The sequence below is a fragment of the Zingiber officinale genome, chromosome 8A, assembly GCF_018446385.1.
Source record: "Zingiber officinale cultivar Zhangliang chromosome 8A, Zo_v1.1, whole genome shotgun sequence".
NCBI classification, from domain to species: Eukaryota; Viridiplantae; Streptophyta; class Magnoliopsida; order Zingiberales; family Zingiberaceae; genus Zingiber; species Zingiber officinale.
This window is the reverse complement of record NC_056000.1, coordinates 2,494,664-2,513,271: the sequence shown is the minus strand read 5'-3', so window position 1 is coordinate 2,513,271 and position 18,608 is coordinate 2,494,664. Positions and strand designations below refer to the sequence as shown.

Here is an 18,608-nt window from a genome sequence, read left to right as displayed (position 1 = left end):
TCAGTTAGAACATAGTTCTGATCTCATAGAATCAAACTCACATTAGATCTGATCTGAATTAGATCTGTCTCAAAGGTGTCTCATTTAATGATGTTGTCGTGTTTATAAGAGTAGAAAGATATATGATAAATATGAAGCTCAATATCATAATGAGGAGATAATATAAGAGACATGATAAATTTATGTGCATCCGAATCCCATAAAATACTTTTAAATTATTTTTAAAAAAAAAAAGATGGTTCAGATATATTAAAAGTCCGTGCATATAAAAAACGAGCCAAGATGAGCAAAGATCTTCTGAACCGTAATTTATGATCTAAAGGACGGATCACTACATCAATTGGATTTGATCTGAATTAGATAGAGGTGTCTCATTTAATGATGATATCATGTTTATAATAGTAGAAAGATATATGATAAATATGAATCTCAATATCATAATGAGGAGATAATAGGAGAGACATGATAAAATTATGTGCATCCGAATCCCATAAAATACTTTTGATTTTTTTTAAAAAAAATAATTGGTTCAGATATAATAAAAGTAACCACATATAAAAAACGAGGCAGCATCCTCTTGATCATAATTTACAATAAGAGAATGGACCACACAAATTGATTAGTTGATGAGAATGGATCCTACTTATACCTATTAAATAGGTAGGATCCATCCTCATCAACTAATAAATATAGTATTTCATCCTTAGACCATAAATTAGATTCTATGCTCATAAAAACTAATATTGACGATAAATATAGTATTCCATACTTAGACCATAAATTACGATTCTGTGCTCATAAAAACTAATATTGAAGATAGAATGAAAAGACCACATAAATAATACTTTCTTTGATCCTTCTCAAAATAAATTCCCTTTTTCTTTTGGAAAGTAATTTCTCTTGATCATAATTTACGGTTCAAAAAATGGATCATACAAATTGATTGATTGATGAAGATGAATCTCATCTATTAAATAGATAGAATGCTCATCAACTAATAAATATAATATTTCATCTTTAGATCATAAATTGCGATTTAGAAGATCTGTACTCGTCAAAAACTAATATTGACAATAAAATGAAAAGACCATCTAAATAATATTTTCTTTTGATCTTCTCAAAATAAATTTCCTTTTTTCTTTTGGAAACTAATTATCCTCTGGTTTTCCTTTCCTTTTTTTATTTCTTTTGGATTCTGATTTGTCCCTGTCAGCTTTTGCTTTCCTTCTTATCCATTTAATGAATTCTCTAACTTAAATACGCAATGTGCAGACCAAATGTCTAATTTGATTTGGTGAATTTGATTTTTTTTTTTAAGTTTTTTTGGTTGTTGATTTGAAGTCTTCGCCTTAAACTATTATTTAGATATCGTGCTCAATAGTTGATCCGATATATTAAAATGAAAAAAAAACACATAAAATAAGGATAAATAAAACAAGGACAAATATGAAAATTTTCATTTTAAGCAATACTCGTTATTATTATTTTTCAATTCATATTGAATAAAATAAAAAAGCGTAGGAATAGAATAATAGATGTCCATTTTTCAAAACGAAACGTTTTTTTTCGACAATTCTAAAAAGAACACACGCGTCGAACTTTTCGTTTCCCTGTACACGTGTCCGTTAAAACGATCGAACGAGTCGATCGTTCCGGTTGCCCGATCGTAACGTGACAGCTACGTGCCCACGTTGGCTTGTCCTACGGGCGAGAGTGCACGCGGTTTCTTTGATCTCCCAAAATAAACAAAATAAATTAAACTTAAAAAAGTAATCAATTGACTGAAATACCCCCGCTACTGTATATAATTAGCCCTCGAATAGAGGGCAAGCAAACGCGTACCGATCGAATCCGAATGGCCGGCTATCCTCCCGGTTCCGGCTACCCTCCCTACGGCGCTCCTCCGGCGGGACAACCCTACGGCTACGGAAGCCCTTACGGAGCCCCGCCGCCGTCCTATGGAGCTCCGCCACCGCCCTATGGAGGCCCCGCACCGTCAGCACCCCCGGCGGGAGAGAAACCGCCCAAGGAAGGCAAGAACCAGAGCTATAGCCAGCCCGGGTACTACGGCCACTCCGCTCTACCATCCGCTTCGGCCTCTCAGTCTCCTTATCCAAGGCCGTACAGCAGCGGCCCGTTCGCGTCGCTCGTACCCTCAGTGTTTCCGCCGGGGACCGACCCCAACGTGGTGGCGTGCTTTCAGGCCGCGGATCGCGACGGAAGTGGGTCCATCGATGATAAGGAGCTGCAGCAAGCGCTCTCGTCCTACAACCAGAGCTTCAGCATGAGGACCGTTCATCTCCTAATGTACCTCTTCACCTCCACCAACGTCCGCAAGATCGGTCAGTTTCTTTCTCTCCTTATTTCCTCCACGCAATTTTCCCCCTTCCAAGTAGACATGTTCTGAACCCTAGGTTATTCAACGATTAGGGCCTAATGATACTTTACCCTGATTTGATTAGCATCGGCGCCTTTTTCTCTATCTAATTGTTTCGTGCCCAAAAGCTATTCTGTTTTTGAAACATACAACCTAAAAGCTGAACAAAGCCTTTGGTTGTTGAGTGCTGTAGTCATTCTTCAGACAAATTGATCTATCACTATGTTTTCTAGTTAGCGATCATGATCTCTTATATTTGATATAATTATAATTGTTATGTCCCCTTCCAAGAAAATGATCATTAACCTATCAAGCCTAATGGGGCCTTCTTTGGATGTAAAGGCTGAAACCTTCCTTCTATCAGTCCTCACGCTTTTCATTATCCTTCAATGTTATGTCAATTCAAATCATAGGATCAGATACTAATCAAACCTGAGTGTTTAGTATGACCTGGCTTGGATTCAGGTCAACTTGAATGAGACTGATGATCTAACTCGCTAACCAAACTTTGTTAATGTTGGAATAAGGGAGATGATGAAGACTAAGGTGTCGGCAGATGAGAAAGTATACAAAAGATGAGGGTGGTTGTAGGAAGTGTGGAAAGTAATTTTTACTGGTCTACCAATTCTAGATGTTCTAGGTTTTGAATATTGTCTAGCTATTTGATGGTTTGTACTTTGTAAAACAGGACCCAAAAAATGTTTTATCATGATCTTGATAATCGAGACAGTATAACTTGACACATGAAAAATCTATTTTCACTTTAATTAAGTTTTAGTTTGTTTTAATTATGTCAAAATTCAACAAAAGAAGTATTGAACAGCATTGTAAATATCAGTTTTATTTTATGGTATTCTAGTCAGCAAGTGGAATATTCTGCTTTAACACTCACAGGTTGTGATGGTTTAATTAATGTTACATTCCTTGAAAATAATTTCATTTTCTGATAAATGATTGTTTTTCTTTAACAAAGCCTTAATTATTCACTCTACCTGCTATACCTAGCATGGGAATTTTGGGGTTACTGAAATTGATGATGCATTTCCGACTAAGAACCACACTATATAATTTTTTTATGCATTGTAGCATTTGTTGTTACTGGGGATTAGATTTGACTTGTTGAACATAGTTGTTGTCTTGGGACGTTTTGAATTTTTGAAGTTGCACAGTTAGCTTGTCTGCTGGAAGTTGTATTGACTTGTTTGAACTGTGCGTGCTGAATATGCAGAAATGTTGTTTCTTGTAACTCAAGCTGCCTTTAGCCTATAATTATGATCTCTGATGTGATTCAATTCAGAATGGAAAGATTTGGAATAAAACTAACAGTTTTTTTTCTATCAGGATTACTCTCTATCAACTGCCTCCACTTCTCTCTTTTATTATGTTATCTTATTGCCATAAGTTTCTTGCTTTCCTGCTCAATCTCCTTCTTCCTTCCATGTTCAGCCAAGCTTTATGTTCTTGAAATTGTTTATTATTTATCTGTGTTGAAAACATTAAAAAAAAAATGATCCACTATAACTTCTGACTATGAAATCTAGTTTATAATCTTTAGGCTTTATAATGAGCCCGCTTCATAAGCATATTAAGTAGAAACATTCTCATGTATGCTAAATTTTAATGTTAAGAAAAGCTTACTCATGCATGTCTTGTTCTGCAATCCGCCGATTTTATTTTATTTGGTGTATCAATTTTCTCATTTACTCCTGCTAAATGTGTATCATATCTGATTGTCTAAACGCAGGGCCTAAAGAGTTCACTTCTGTCTTCTACAGTCTTCAGAGCTGGAGGGTACAAGAGAGAATCATTATCAGATTTTGTTTGTTAATTGGCTTTTAAAATACAATTTCTGTTGATGTATTCTTTTCCAGGCTATCTTTGAGAGGTTTGATCGTGACCGCAGTGGCAAGATTGACACTACAGAGCTCCGTGAGGCCCTTCTGAGCCTTGGTTTTTCTGTTTCCCCATCAATCCTGGATTTGCTTGTTTCCAAATTTGACAAATCTGGAGGCAAGAGTAGAGCCATCGAATATGACAACTTCATCGAGTAATAGTTAAATTCATTTATTTTGTTGAATGCATAATAAACAATGGTTGTCCATATCACGGGAACGTTCATGATTGATGTTTGTTTTGGCTGTGATGCAGGTGCTGTCTCACGGTCAAGGTGATACATTGTCGAGATGCTTTTACAAATATTCTGTCTCATTGCTTCTTTTTTTTTACCTTTCAAATGAATTGACAACTGGTTTTGTTCAGGGTCTGACAGAGAAATTCAAAGAGAAGGACACCGCATATTCAGGTTCAGCAACTTTCACCTACGAGTCTTTCATGTTAACCGTCTTGCCCTTTCTCATTGCTTAAGTGTTTTTGCCTTTGCTGTTTAGCAAAGGCTCAACTACTGCTTATGTTTGACTGGTATTTATATGTGAGCGCCTTCCAAGTTGTAAGTGAACCAATTTAACCATTGTTGCTCGGAACTTCCTAATTTGATGGGCTTGTGTGCTAGTAGTGTGCGGTTTAATGGTTAATGTAGACACTGTCGTAATGAAATAATACCAGGAATTCCAAAAAACGAAAGCCGGTTGTGGACGACAACTGACTTGGTTATTGCATATTTCAGCAGAGGAAAGAATAAAATAGCTATGCTTTTGAAATGATCAAATGCTGGAATTAGGTTCTGAGAACTTTCAGAGGTTTGAATCCGTGTTGGAGGAGATTTAACATTGTTGTTTTCGTCTTGAAATATGAAATTGTCTATGGATATGGTCAAAAATTAAAAGTAAATGATTAGATTATGCCATCTTGGTCTCTTGCTCCGTTTTTGCAATTGACTAGATGAACTATTCGCACCCTTCCCTTGCCTACCGGTGAAAATTAATCTGTTATTGTCCAAATTGATAATGTCCATAGGAGATGCTTTAATAATAAATTAATAACATATTAGTAGGAAATGAATGATTAATCTCGAACGAGTCAGACTAGAAATCAATGAGGTTGTTGGCTAGAAATATGAAACTGTTCATTTATCGCATTCCGTAGCACGAGTATCTCTGAATATGATTTATCGCATTCCGTACAAGTTTTGCTATAATAATATGTCTCATCTTTTGGGACTTGTGTATTATAATAGAGGAAAGAAAATCATCTTCACAAAAGGGCATGATTTTCCAGGGAAAAACGATTCCTTTCCTCTGATTATCTTCTACTACTACTACTGGTTCAAAAATCGAAATCAGGCGTAAGCGATCTTTGGTGTAGTATTTTTTTTTTTTTGGGCTAAAGAGATTCAATTGAAATTGTTTATTTTTTTATAGTTTTCTTAATATTCTAATTAGAAGAGGGAAAAAAACCAAAGTTAATATTTTTCTCTCCTAAAATAATATTTATGTGATTTATGCTTTATCTCGTAATCCTGAAGTCACTATTGTCATCATCAAATCCTGTGTATCTACTTGAACAATATCTGCATCGATTCAAATATCAAATATAAAATATAAAATAAATCCATTTCGTCCTCCCGACCAAGCCAAGTTACGTACGAACCTTAGTTATTCTTCTATATACTTTGCCTAATCAAACATTATATTTGTATATTTTAACTATAGTTTACATATGCATTAATTAATTTTCTAAACGCGTACTACTCTTTTGATACTCCAAGATGCATGGTTGATGTCGAAATGATAGACGAAAGCCTGCTTCCATTCACTCGAGAAGAAAAATCGCCTTTTACCACATGAGAAGAAATTCATTTCTGAGATGAACAGCTAAAGCATTCACAATTATCGACTGTTCCATTTCCATTTCTCGAGCATCTGTCAACGATGAACATGCTAGAGCTGAACCATAAAATAAGAAAACCACCATAAATTAAATGAACTTTTCCCTCAATCTAAGGAGATGGATAAACCATTGGTTCTTCATTCAGCTGATCTGCAAGTCTAACCCATTATATCATCTCTGACCCCATCTTGGGGAGGTAAAGGAACACGCACATAATGTACAGAAACATAACTAGTTACTTGAACATCTAAAAGCCTTCTCACTATTGTCAAGCCAGTGGTGGTGGTGGTGGCGGCGGCGGCGGCAGTCTTCGAAAAGGTGGTTGGTCGGCGTAATTGGATCCCTCTGGTGCTTGAAAACCGTATTGATTTCCAGCAACCGGGTGCGGTGGAAAACCAACCATCTGGTAATTTGGAAAAGGAGGTGCCGGGGCATATCCATAAGTGCTTGCTATAGTCAAATCAGCAAGGGGTGTGAATGCTGGCGCTACTGGCGCTACTGGCAGAGGTGGTGGCGGTGGTGGCGGTGGGAAAGGTGTTAACGGCGGCGGTGGTAGCAGCTCCACAGTTGAGTCTGGGTAAGTAACAGGTACAGGTGGCTGTGATGAAGACTGATTCAATGTATTAGGATGCAACGGTGGAAAGGGTGGCACGAACTGTGGCTGCGGTTGAAATGAAACTCGAGGATCATCCTCGAGTTTCAATCTTTTATTGTTCGACTGAAGGTCTTCTTCAATTGTGGACCCAACAATGTCATTGGAACGAACAAACTGCTGAGCATGATCTTGCATCTGAGTAGAGATTGTTAAGTCTGCAAGCTGTGGCGCACCTGGAACAGCTTCGAAAGTCGAGGATGTAGAAGCTACAAGCTGTGGCGCATCTGGAGCAGCTTCCAGAGTTGAGGATGTTGAATTTCCTGCCTTCTGGTTCCCTTCTACATATTCGAAAGCATAATTGCTCGAAAAGCCAGGAGGTCCATGATCTGGCGATTCCAGAAGTCTTCGATCTGGTGACATATCAATATTAAATTGGTTGCACAAGTTTACTGATAGTTGATACCCAGATTGAGCTGCCTGGAGAACAATTCAGGAAACAGATTATGAATAAATCTATAACTTATAAAGCAGTAAAATATTAGCTTTTATAAAAGTGTCAATCACTGCCAAAATAAAGAGTAACCTTAACTGACATAAGAGATTTTGCTAAAAACAGCACCAGAAGATTCAATCATAACCTTCAATCCAATTATGTATAAAAAAACCAGTAATATAAACCACAAATAGGTCAGTCTCCAATATGGTTCCAAGCATCCAACCAAGATTTATAAAATATTTTTCTTCTATTTTTTAGTGAATTGAGATACTAAACTTAATCAAGATGTCAAAACATTCATACAACTATTTATTTCCAAGTAATGCTGTTCCAAATAGTTCCTCAGCATCATGGCGAAGAGGAAGAATGTGTCATGCAGATTCTCAGTATCATGGTGAAGGGGAAGAATGTGTCATGCATTTCGTTGAGGAGAATATACTTGACCAATAAGATTTGAGTATTATTTTCTTTTATCAATCACCACTATTAGACCCACAACTTATTTGATCCTCTTGGTGTTTATATATATATGCCATAATATTCCATCTCTGGAGCTAAATGTTCCATATAGTTTTCATAGATCTTTTCTTAAAAATATGATTATGAAAACATATTTCCATCAAAGTTTACTATATCGAATTATCGCAACTTGTTAGAATATGTAACACGACTGAAATTACCAGGAAATTTTTAATGCTACAAATTAAATACCTTCAGCTGTTGGCGAACTTGGCTATACTTGATTTCCTGTGCACAAACCAATTGGAAAAATATTTAAACTTATGAAATAAGCAACATAACAAGCACAAAGCATTCAAAAGTATGAACCAGCAAACTACCTGCTCAAGTAGTGCTTCTTTTAAACAGGCAACGATAATTGCTCTTGTTGATTCAACAGCCTTCAATTTTTTTATGGAGTCTCTTAACACTTCATGATATTTAACCAGCTCCTTCACTGTTCCAGAACCATGGAAGTTCCCTGCTAATCCATATAAGAATAAATGACAGACACACAAGTTAAATGCGTATGAAGGATGAACGAACAAGGCATGAAGCCCAGAATGGAAAGGAACATAGTTTGTTGTATTCCACACAATATGGGTTTCATGTCAACACTAAATATTAAGGCCCAAATAAGTCACACACTAGATATTTTAAATTTGAGATAGAAAAGCATGGAGTTGAAGTTGAAGTCGCACTAGATATTTTAAATTTAACATAGCTGCAAAGCACTATAGCTGTATATCAACATGTGATGAAAAACATGTCCATTGCCAAGGTAGAAACTACATATGCCAGCATGATGTCATAATTTTTTTGAATCAAAAAGAAGAAGAAAATTAAATCTAAGTTTCTTCAGTTTCATTTGAGACTGGACCTTGAAAATTAACATTGACTAAAAATGAGAATCCTGCTAAATTCCTAAAGGAAAATAACAAGAAACTCTCTAATTGCAAGTAGGTTGGCATGTTGCCGACTAGAACAAAAAAAATTGGACGATGCACTACTTATACTACAATGAGTATAAGGTAGATAATCTTCTAAAGTAGTTAGCGCAAGGGCATAGGCTTTTACTAATAATAGAAGATATATAATTGCATGGTAAGTTATCACTTCTATTGAATCTCTCTTTTTTAGTCAGTTGTAATTTCACCACCCTTTTACCATAATTAGACCTCAGTTATAAAAGTGTATTACACAAAATAGAAAGAGAACAGTGCAAAGGACAGCATTAAAGACATCAAATAACAGAGCACCATAACTGAAAGACTAAACTAAAATGAAATTCCACTTTGGCACCTAAAGTTTTGTTTCCTAAAAAAAAAAAATACCTTTAATTTGTGACCCCTAAAATTGTCACTTTGGCCTGTGACCTTCCCAAATTCGACGTCATCCACAATTGTTAGCAAAAGTGATGAAATATTGCTCACATGACCACTAGGATTGAAAATATTGAGGAAAATTATCTTTTTGCTCTGGGGATATTTAGGATTGTTAGTCTTTCACAATCCCGAAACTCCTCCAGAAGCAATGGCTGACAAGCAGCAATAAGCAACATGCCAAGGGGAAGCAGATGATTCTCATGCCAATGAGTGAAAAGCAGATCTATTGTGTATTATGGGATAGCATAGCACTGGTGCAAAAGGGGAGCCTTGGCACAACGGTAGAGTTGTTGCTTTGTGACCAAAAGGTCACGTGTTCGAATCCTGGAAACAGTCTCTTGCAAAAAAACAGGGTAAGGTTGCAAAAAAACAGGGGAAGGATCCTACGCAACCTTACCCTGTTTTTGCAAGGATCCTACGCAACCCCCCCCCCCCCCCCCAATAGCAGGAGTTTCGTGCACCGGGTTGTCTTTTTTTTTTATATAGCACTGGTGCAAAGACACTTTTACCCAACGGTTTCGCCTCATCAATCATGCAAGCAGCATCCAGCCACTTTTGCCATACTTGTGGATGACCTTGGATGATGTTAATTACTTTGGAAAGTCAAGGGCCAGATTAGTGCACCATGACTAAATTCATACTCAGTTAAGAGGCAAATTGAGACTGAATTGATAGTTTGATACTCATGTAAGGCAAACTTGAGATGATTAAATTTAATGAGTCAATTGAGATTTTTTTTTTCTTGTTTTTTGACTAAATTGAAAATTGTCTAAATTACATCATATTAATTACTATATTCGCAAAAAAAAAAACCGGCTCCAACACTACCAGCATCATTATTACATTTAACTTGCAGAAGTACAATAATACTAAAGAAATTAGAAACTAATTTTCTCCATGTAATGTGAGTTATTTAAGAAATATACCAACTTCGATACAACAACTATTACTCACTAAATTTAGAGCAATTAGCTAAACTAGAAACTTACTTTGATTCCACGTATCCGTTTCAAAGCTCTCAACAAAGTTAACGGCAGCTTGACAACTGTCCAATAATGTTTCTTCGTCAAAGGGAAACCCTGATGCATCACTATAAGCTGAAATTAGTTTCTGAAGCTGCTCGCCCCCAGGTTGTTTCTGCAAATAAACAAACAAGATGTTGGTGCATATATTCTTGATGAAAAGGTTATGGCATATGGAGGTCACTGTTGCATCAATGTGTCTATGTGAGGCAAAATGATTTAGACCAACTACTTACCAATTTGTAAGAAATACCCTTCCCATTTCGATTTCTACTATCAATATTCTTTGTCAGCATATCTTGTTTCAAAGATTCATGAGAGCCAAAAACTTTGCGTTGTTCCCATATATTGATCTAAGGATATTTAGAAGAACCAAAAGAGATCAATATATTCAGTAACTTAATTTTGATGAATATAAAATAACATATCTCACAAAGAAAGCTCCTGAATAAATAGCTTTACTGTTGAATTAAATCTAATCAGTGTATATCTAACAAAACCAATCCTACAACAAGGCTACTACTAAATATCAAGTCCAGGAAGCATATGTTTAAGTAGCCTTACCGCAAACAAAAAGGCATGTGGATGAAAAGTTTTAGTAACAAACATAGCAATGAAAAAATGATGAGAAGAGCATAGCACCATTAAATTTTTAGTACTCCACAGATAGAAACTAGAGGAAATTTCATTTTGTCCTCCAGATAATCCTTTTTTGATTCAATAATTGTCAAAATGCCATAGGAAATTTGTTCGCCATTTAGGTATATGAAGTAAACAAGGGGAAACAATTCCTTCTGTCTGACCTCTCTAGTCTTTACTTGAACTTTCATTCACTTCAATGTAGCAAAAGTGAATCAAGGCCACATTTTTAGGAAGAAAATCTAGGGGAACAATTATCACTTTATAGCTTTTAAACTAAGGCTAGCTATATTAGACACGAATCACTAAAACATCTGCCGACTTGACGTGAAACATTAAAAACCAAAATCCTCAAAGTGTCATGAGAGGTCTCAAATATATAAATGAATGAGACGAATTGATCTTTTTAAAGAGAAATTAACTTTTAAAATCACTAATATTTTTATATCATATAAGTTAATTCTTTAGATGAATCTAATTAATATTTGATCTTATAAAAATATTTTTTAAAATATATAATCATTTTTCTATATTTTATATGATTTTATAGGAACCGAAATAACACGACCTGTATGACACAACTAACACAACATATTGTGAATTGTCACGAAAGGGGGGTTCCATTCAACTAAGACCCATGTGCTCAAACCCTAACTTCTATGATCCTTTTGAGGTAGCTTATAGTAAGTCTACAATAGAGATAGAAAGTACCCTAAGCCATGAAAGGCACATATATAATATTAAGGTTGTCAAATTGAGGTTCATGTAGTAGATTAATTTTGTCATAGTAAGAATTGTAAAGCTTGGATTAGTAAATTCTGCATTTACTTTTAAATAAGTAAAAACAAGATAATATCCTAGTTAAAACACACACAAAAAAAATTACTAAAGCAAACAAACTAATTGTTACCCATAATAAAAAATTATAAGTTCGAATAAATTGTTCAAAAAACAAAGTGTTGTCTATTCATTTTATTTGGCATCAACATTAAAATGGACAAGCGAACATTGACCATCTAATTACTTCTAATAATTGAAAGAATATCATCAACCTCATCTTTGATGTCGATTCTAAGTCTTCATGTCATCAAAGTGAATGAAGAGAGGAAGACAATGACAACACAATGTGAAGATTGCTTTGACATGGTAAGACTTATTATTCTCACTTATTCTCCACTACGAGCATGTGTGTCAAGATTTGTCTTTTTTTCTTCTCTCTTTTATCATTGAGTGTTGATTTTATCCTCAGTGTCAACTTTGAATCATATAACTTATCATTCTCCTTAAAGTGAGTTATGACTAATTTATAACTACTTTGTGCACACCCAAGCAATTAAACCTATGATTCATTCAAACAAGTTTGAGTTGAACAAAATAAGTACTTTCAATGTAAGCATCATGAAGAAAAGTAGTTGTTATAGCATTGTATGTCATCCTCATTGGGGTGGTGGGTTAACCCATTGGGGTTATCCTGCACTTGAAGAAGTAGAAAAGGAAAAATAAAGTGATATACTTTATCTTCTCATAAACATGAGTTAGAAAAATAAAGAACAAAAGGTACTTTATATAAGCTACATTTATATTGCAAGTGCTCAATTATATGTTTGCTACTTGTATAATATTTTCCACATTATTGGCAATATAAGTTGCCGTTTATTATGCATTTAACCATATATGGTTGCACCAGTCAATTTGATAAAAATAACTTAATTTAATTGGTTTGAGTATTACTTAGTGATATAGCCTTGTATAATTTTATGTAGTACACCTGACCTGAATTACTTGAAATAGTGATATGCCAATGATGATGCTGAAAAATATCATTACATTTTTTTAAAGTGCAATTATTGATTGGATAATGTTGAATAGCATACTTTTTCATATATATATATATATATATATATAGACTATTATGCATATTTTATTTTCTAAAAAATATGGACCACATAAGCCTCATCGTATTGCATCCTTTTTGGAAATATGCACTATGAAGTTTGTAGATCGGATATCATCATCTTAAGAAGACCTACTATCTTATGATTGATAATAAGTACTTGCCTTTTTTACAAAATTGCAAACATTTAAGATTTATTTGCGTGTTTAGCAAGATCCATTACAATAAGACTCAACTTTCATTTAAGTCATCGGGTCAATTTTCTTCAACAAAGGGAACTCTTGTTTGTAGAAGGGAGGGAAAGCACGGTATGACAACTCCTGACCTCCATTTACATTAAGTGGAAATGAGCAAGAGATAGAGACAAAGAGTTTCAGAAAGTCAATTTGTCCACAATTTGCCTTCATCTAAGAGAAGAAATGAAATAAAATAACGTTAGTACCCTCAAGTGTTCCCAAGCCAATCTGCCTCTACAACCACCTTTGTCAAGCTCTCAACTTGGCATCTTGCCGATGGAGGAAACAAGGACACTGGCACAACCACAAAGATTAACAACCTCATTCTTGTCGATTTTGTGAGGTTCCACAAGTTTGTGAACTTGAGAATGTAATAATCATGAGTCAAGGAACTTAGCTCATTAAGGACGTCACCAATGGCACCCTCACCTATACAATCACATCCTTCTTCTTTAGCCTTATCTTTGTCAGCTAGATTTGGGAGACGAATAACATCCAAATCCCTATCACCAATAGACAGGTGGTTCACCTTCGTTAGATTATTTCTTCATTTAGTCATTTTCTCTTTTGAAGGAGAGTCTTGGTGCAACGGTAAAGTTGCTACCATGCGACCTTGAGGTCATAGGTTCAAGTTGCGAAAATAGTCTCTTGCAAAATGGAAGGTAAGGTTGCGTACAATAAACTTAATGTCGTCCGATCCTTCCTCGGAATCCCGCACTAATAGGAGCTTTGTGCACAATGCTACCCTTTTAAGTCATTTTCCCTTCTCCTTCATTATGTGTTTCCAATTGTACAATTACACTAGTTAGTGAAATAAAATAATGAATTAATTGAATTGATTATTACTCAATGATGTCGTCTTGAAGAGAACTCAATAAGAGATCAAATTTATGTAGCATACCTCAAATACTTCGAACAAACACATCTTAACGATGATGATATTGACAATTTGCACACAATTTTTAAAGTGAAACTATCGATTAGATAATGTCGAATAGCATACTTTTCCATATATATAGTAAGTGTTAATCATTTTATTTTTTTATTTTTTACGTGGACCATATAAGCCACAACTTATTGTGCCCATTTAGCATATATGCACTATGTATTGGTTAGATAGCAGAGCACTTTTATAATTCAAAATTTAGTAAGGACTAATATCTTGGCTTATAAAACTCAACTTTCAACTTTAATGTAAGCCATTAGGTCAATTTACTTCATTGGTGAGAACTCTTCTTTGCAAAGAGGTGAGGGAAAGCATAATAAGACAATTTCTTCCCTCCAATTCCTTCAAGTGGAATTGAGCAAGAGGTAGAGATTGAAGACTTCCGTAAACTCAATTTGTCTTTGATTTGCTTCCGCCGACTGCTATTCCCAAGGTATTCTGCCTCTATGATCACCTTCGTCACACTCTCAAGTCGGTATCTCTCCATTAAAGGAATCGAGGATAACAAATCAACATGATTGACAAATTTGTTTTTGTTGATTTCATGAATTTCAGATGTTCACAAATTTACTATGAGTGCAAAAGGAGTTAAGTGGACAATCGAGGAGTTTAGTTTGATGAGGTCACTGATGACACCCTCACTTCCACAGCCACATCTTTCTCTCTCCTCATCTCTGTTACTAGATTCAAGAAAGAGACCAACGACATCAAAAACTCTATCATCGTCGTGATCGTCACAGTAGAATTATTTCTTCATTTTGTTTTATAAGCCTTTCTCCCTCTCCCTTTAGTGATATCTACAATTACAACTCTCCGCCCCCATGGGTAACTGCATGGGTGGTTGCTCCAATAGGTCTTAGGGTCAACTTCTACAAAATGTCTCACTGGTGCCTTATCTCCCCCCATGCAAAGGGCCGCCGCGCTAGGGAAAATGTCCCCCGTAATTTACCCCCTTCCAGAAAGTGGGGGGCCGGCCTAGAGGAGCCACTAAGGTGACGACTTCACCTTTTGCTCCAATACAATTACAATTCTCCTTTTGCACTTCTCCCCCTCCACACACACACAAAATACATTTTAATAAGTGAAATTATCATGCAAACTTGATTCCTCTGCTATTAAATTGTGGTTAGACTCGAGCTCAACTGAAACCCTTGGTTTCACCCTGACGCTATCCAAAATAAATTTTGAATTATGACACTATTTCTGTCGATTTAAATTGCTTGAAAAATATTTATAAATTTTGGGGACTCTATAATGTCCATTAAAAACTGAAATTTGACATAAAAAGAAGTCACTTTTATTAAAGATATTTTAAAGTGAAATGAGATCTGACATACTGATCATATTTCTTCCTTCATAAAACTTTTCCTTCATGTTGTCTTGTAGGAATTTTTACCTCATAGTTATTTACATTTGCTAAAGCTAGCATGCTCTTAGATAAAGTAGGATTCATGATTCCAACTATCATAAGCATTAATAAACAAATATGAGATGCTCAATTTCCGTTACACAGAAGGCATAAAAAAGGTGCAAAAGAGTGACAAGAAGATCATAATGATAAACAAAAACTGAAATATCTTAAAATAGGAAAAGTATATTATCAGCTAGAACAGAACAAAAAGGAATAACTTGTCTTCACTTACCAATCTATGCACAATATTTTTTTCAACATCGTTTCCATTATCAAGGATGCCATTGAGAACATCAGGAAGAACTTTCCAAAATTCCTCGATAAACTCTAAGCCCTTCCTCCTGCTATTTTGAACAATATCGTTGGCTAAAAAGAGAAAAGATATTCTTTGATCTCTTGAAGCTAAATGAAATTGATGTAGCCACATTTCCACAACCTCCTTTGCTTTCTTTCTATGGAAGATACACCAATGTGACAAAGCTATTAAAGTTAAGTCAATTCAACAAAGCCTAAGATGGATGAGTAACAGTACCACGAGTGTGAATTCGATGTAAAGGCCAATACTAACCAGCATTGTTCAGACTAGAACAAATGTGAAAGAGTAACGAGAACTCTGCAATCACAATTAGATTATGATTATATTGTTTCTATTATGTGCTGAATAACAGTTTTTTATTCTGTAATAAAGGCTTCAGATAAAGTGAGGATTGAGGGGCACTTACCATACGAACAGATAATAAATCTTCACTAGTATTTTTTTTCTAATTGTCTTGTTCTTAGTATCTGATGAGATCTAGATGGCTACAAGCAAAACATTCAAACATAAAAGGAATAATGCAAATCTTGGAATCCAATAACAAAACAAAATAATAAATATATAAATAACTGCCTGAAACAGTATCAAGAACAAAATCATGCAAAAAAACTGAATAAATAGTTGTGCAAAAAAGAACCCAAAAGGAAAGGAAGCCACACAAAGATATAGCTTTTTTCCAACTGATGATTTCTGAAGCCAAACTAGACAGAATGTGACAGTTACCTATGTGTTATGACTGACCATTTGAAACTGTTTTTCTTGTCATAGAACATGGCATAATTATTAAATTATTTAGGCACCTGAATATTAAGACAGTAATATGATAGCTCATGTCCTGTACAGCACATCAATTTTCATAACTAATTAAAGTTAATGATAATATATATATCTATAGAACAAGTGTCTAAGTAATTCAATAAAAAGTTCTAAAATCTGAAGAATTTCCAACAGGCACAAGCATTAATGGTAAAACAAACTACTTTCCAAATTGATATATACCAACAGAAGGATACTCTCTATGCTATGTTGTGTGCTGTTAAGGTTAAGAAGTTTGTCCGCCAAAATCTGCTCATTGAATGGCCCATTCGTCATGCCTGAAATATACTTCTGGTAGTTAAATATGCCAGACGACATAGACATTTCAATAGATCCACTTGAATTAATAAAATCGGAATGCATAAAAAAAGAGAAATGCAGGTATATTAGGAAAATCCAGAAAACAGTATCAATAAAAGATTCCTTCAACTATTAGTAATACATATTTCCTTTTTGAATCAGTTTATGAAATAAGAATCAGCCAAAAGTCCACTGGTTAAACCATCTTATCAAAAGAAGTGACACTCACATTAAAACAATAGAGAAAATCCCATTTCACCCCTTAAGTTCACTTTCTTTTCGATGCATTCTAGAGTTTTAAGATCATCAAAATTATCAGATCATTCTTTGTGTACCTGTGATGTTTCATAGCACTTGCAGTATGTTATACTAACCTCACAACCAGTTTGATTAATCGTATGTGAAATGTATAAGAAAGATGCATGATATCAATTAATTCTCTTAAAACAACACATTCTTACTTAAATATCAACTAGCAAGTGTCGGGATGATTAATTAGCAAATATTGTTATGGCTATCTGACACTTGTAGGAAGTATTCAAGGAACATTAAATGAAAAGCATTTTGAAAAATTATTGATCCCTATAATGAAATTAAGTAGATTACTTTCCAAAATCTACAAGCTTCTATCTGCCTGTTTGAGGGTGAAATAAAAACTCTCTCTATGCTTGCTTGTTAGGAACATTTTCTTCTTTTGCAGAAAAAATGAGTTTACTTTCAAGTTTATGTCCCTTCTTTTAGGGTTTAACAACTGCTACATTGCACTATTCAAAAATAATCAGATGAAATAAATAGACAGAAATTCTGAAACATTATATTTACAGCTTATGATGAAAATAGTAAGTAGGGGATCATGATTAAGACATATCCAAACTTGCATGATCTGGAAACATATAGTAAGAAGATCAGATATAGCATTCAATATCTAAGTACCTCAACAAGTTACCCTTCCTCAGTACATACAGAATAGATAATCTATTACTCAAAAACTGCACACCGCTATTCAGAATTATAAGTAAAGGGGGGAAAAATAACCTCTTTTACAAGATAACAGTTCAGATAAAAAGATAATAGTTTGCACAAACGCGCATACCCGAAACTTAAAAACTTTTCAAATCAGAAACAAAAGGGAATGTGAAAAATAGGACACCGGAAGTACAATAATCCAGAACCAATCAAACCTGCTAAGACTACCGCCGCCGAGCGGAACCGCAGTAGGTCGTCAATGAAGTGGGGAGATAGGAAGGTTGAGGCATTCTGGTCGCTTTATGAAGGCAATATAGGCAGTAGGGGGGATGAACTAGGGTTTCCCCTCCCGGCCTTAAATTGGCAGGAAATTTTTTCATAAGAGGGAAGAAATCATTTGCCGCTTGGCGTCGTCGAGGAGGGGATGGAGTCTGCCATCACTCGCCTGGGGGTTTTGACGCCAACAAGCGGAATCGATTCGATGCCGATGGATTCAGGTCGGGCTGCGAAGGGCTCGGTCCGAGATCAAAACGTGATCTAGCGTAGATTTGCTCCGTGTTCTTGGCTCCCGTTTTCCCCATTGGATCGACCAGTATCCTCCTTTCCCTCCCTAAAATACCCTTCCTCCTTTATAAATACTATTTTGTTTTTGCATTGCCCTACCTTGTTTTTTAATAAAATAAATAACGCTTTACACCTTGCAAGTAAAAAATATTGCATTTTTCACGCATATGTAATTTAAATTATAAGCAAACTTGGCAGGTTAATTAAGTACTGTGCCACTTTACATATTTTGCAAATTAAGGCGAACGTAAAATTTTATCCAAATTTTTAAAACTAATGCCAAATATTTTTATTCATTAATTTTTATCTCTCCTATATTTATATTTGTTTTTATTTATAGAAAGGATTTTAACAATTGTAG

General features: G+C 35.1%; 2 protein-coding genes across 9 annotated transcripts; one reads left to right on the top strand and one right to left on the bottom strand.

Moving 5' to 3' along the window:
- Positions 1 to 1,820: 1,820 nt before the first annotated feature.
- On the top strand, positions 1,821 to 4,885 carry LOC122011877 (calcium-binding protein CBP-like). The gene is made up of 5 exons (XM_042568297.1): positions 1,821 to 2,342; positions 4,122 to 4,168; positions 4,249 to 4,424; positions 4,526 to 4,544; positions 4,637 to 4,885. Exons 1-5 carry the CDS (start codon positions 1,856 to 1,858, stop codon positions 4,739 to 4,741), a joined length of 834 nt encoding a protein of 277 aa, XP_042424231.1. The 5' UTR covers positions 1,821 to 1,855; the 3' UTR covers positions 4,742 to 4,885.
- Positions 4,886 to 6,232: 1,347 nt separating this feature from the next.
- On the bottom strand, positions 6,233 to 18,294 carry LOC122011875 (formin-like protein 7). 8 transcript variants are annotated; one of them, XM_042568296.1, is made up of 10 exons: positions 17,899 to 18,294; positions 16,601 to 16,695; positions 16,008 to 16,086; positions 15,818 to 15,898; positions 15,518 to 15,737; positions 10,396 to 10,512; positions 10,127 to 10,274; positions 8,094 to 8,233; positions 7,966 to 8,001; positions 6,233 to 7,235 (listed from the first exon to the last, which is right to left on the bottom strand). In XM_042568296.1, exons 5-10 carry the CDS (start codon positions 15,710 to 15,712, stop codon positions 6,432 to 6,434), a joined length of 1,440 nt encoding a protein of 479 aa, XP_042424230.1. In that variant the 5' UTR covers positions 15,713 to 15,737; positions 15,818 to 15,898; positions 16,008 to 16,086; positions 16,601 to 16,695; positions 17,899 to 18,294; the 3' UTR covers positions 6,233 to 6,431. The 8 variants fall into 8 exon arrangements, with proteins under 8 accessions (XP_042424230.1, XP_042424225.1, XP_042424229.1 ...); XM_042568291.1 differs by lacking the exon at positions 16,008 to 16,086 and having other exon boundaries at positions 8,094 to 8,236; XM_042568295.1 differs by lacking the exon at positions 16,008 to 16,086 and having other exon boundaries at positions 8,094 to 8,236; positions 15,854 to 15,898.
- Positions 18,295 to 18,608: the final 314 nt, after the last annotated feature.

Bases quoted from the DNA above. Each gene is read 5' to 3' on its own strand.
- LOC122011877 (XM_042568297.1), top strand. From the start codon at position 1,856: ATGGCCGGCTATCCTCCCGGTTCCGGCTACCCTCCCTACGGCGCTCCT. The intron at 2,343-4,121 runs GTCAGTTTCTTT...GTCTAAACGCAG, and splicing joins CACCAACGTCCGCAAGATCG to GGCCTAAAGAGTTCACTTCT. The intron at 4,169-4,248 runs GTACAAGAGAGA...ATTCTTTTCCAG, and splicing joins ACAGTCTTCAGAGCTGGAGG to GCTATCTTTGAGAGGTTTGA.
- LOC122011875 (XM_042568289.1), bottom strand. From the start codon at position 16,693: ATGACGAATGGGCCATTCAATGAGCAGATTTTGGCGGACAAACTTCTT. The intron at 10,275-10,395 runs GTAAGTAGTTGG...GTTTATTTGCAG, and splicing joins AGGGTATTTCTTACAAATTG to AAACAACCTGGGGGCGAGCA. The intron at 7,236-7,965 runs GTATTTAATTTG...ATTGTTCTCCAG, and splicing joins AAGTTCGCCAACAGCTGAAG to GCAGCTCAATCTGGGTATCA.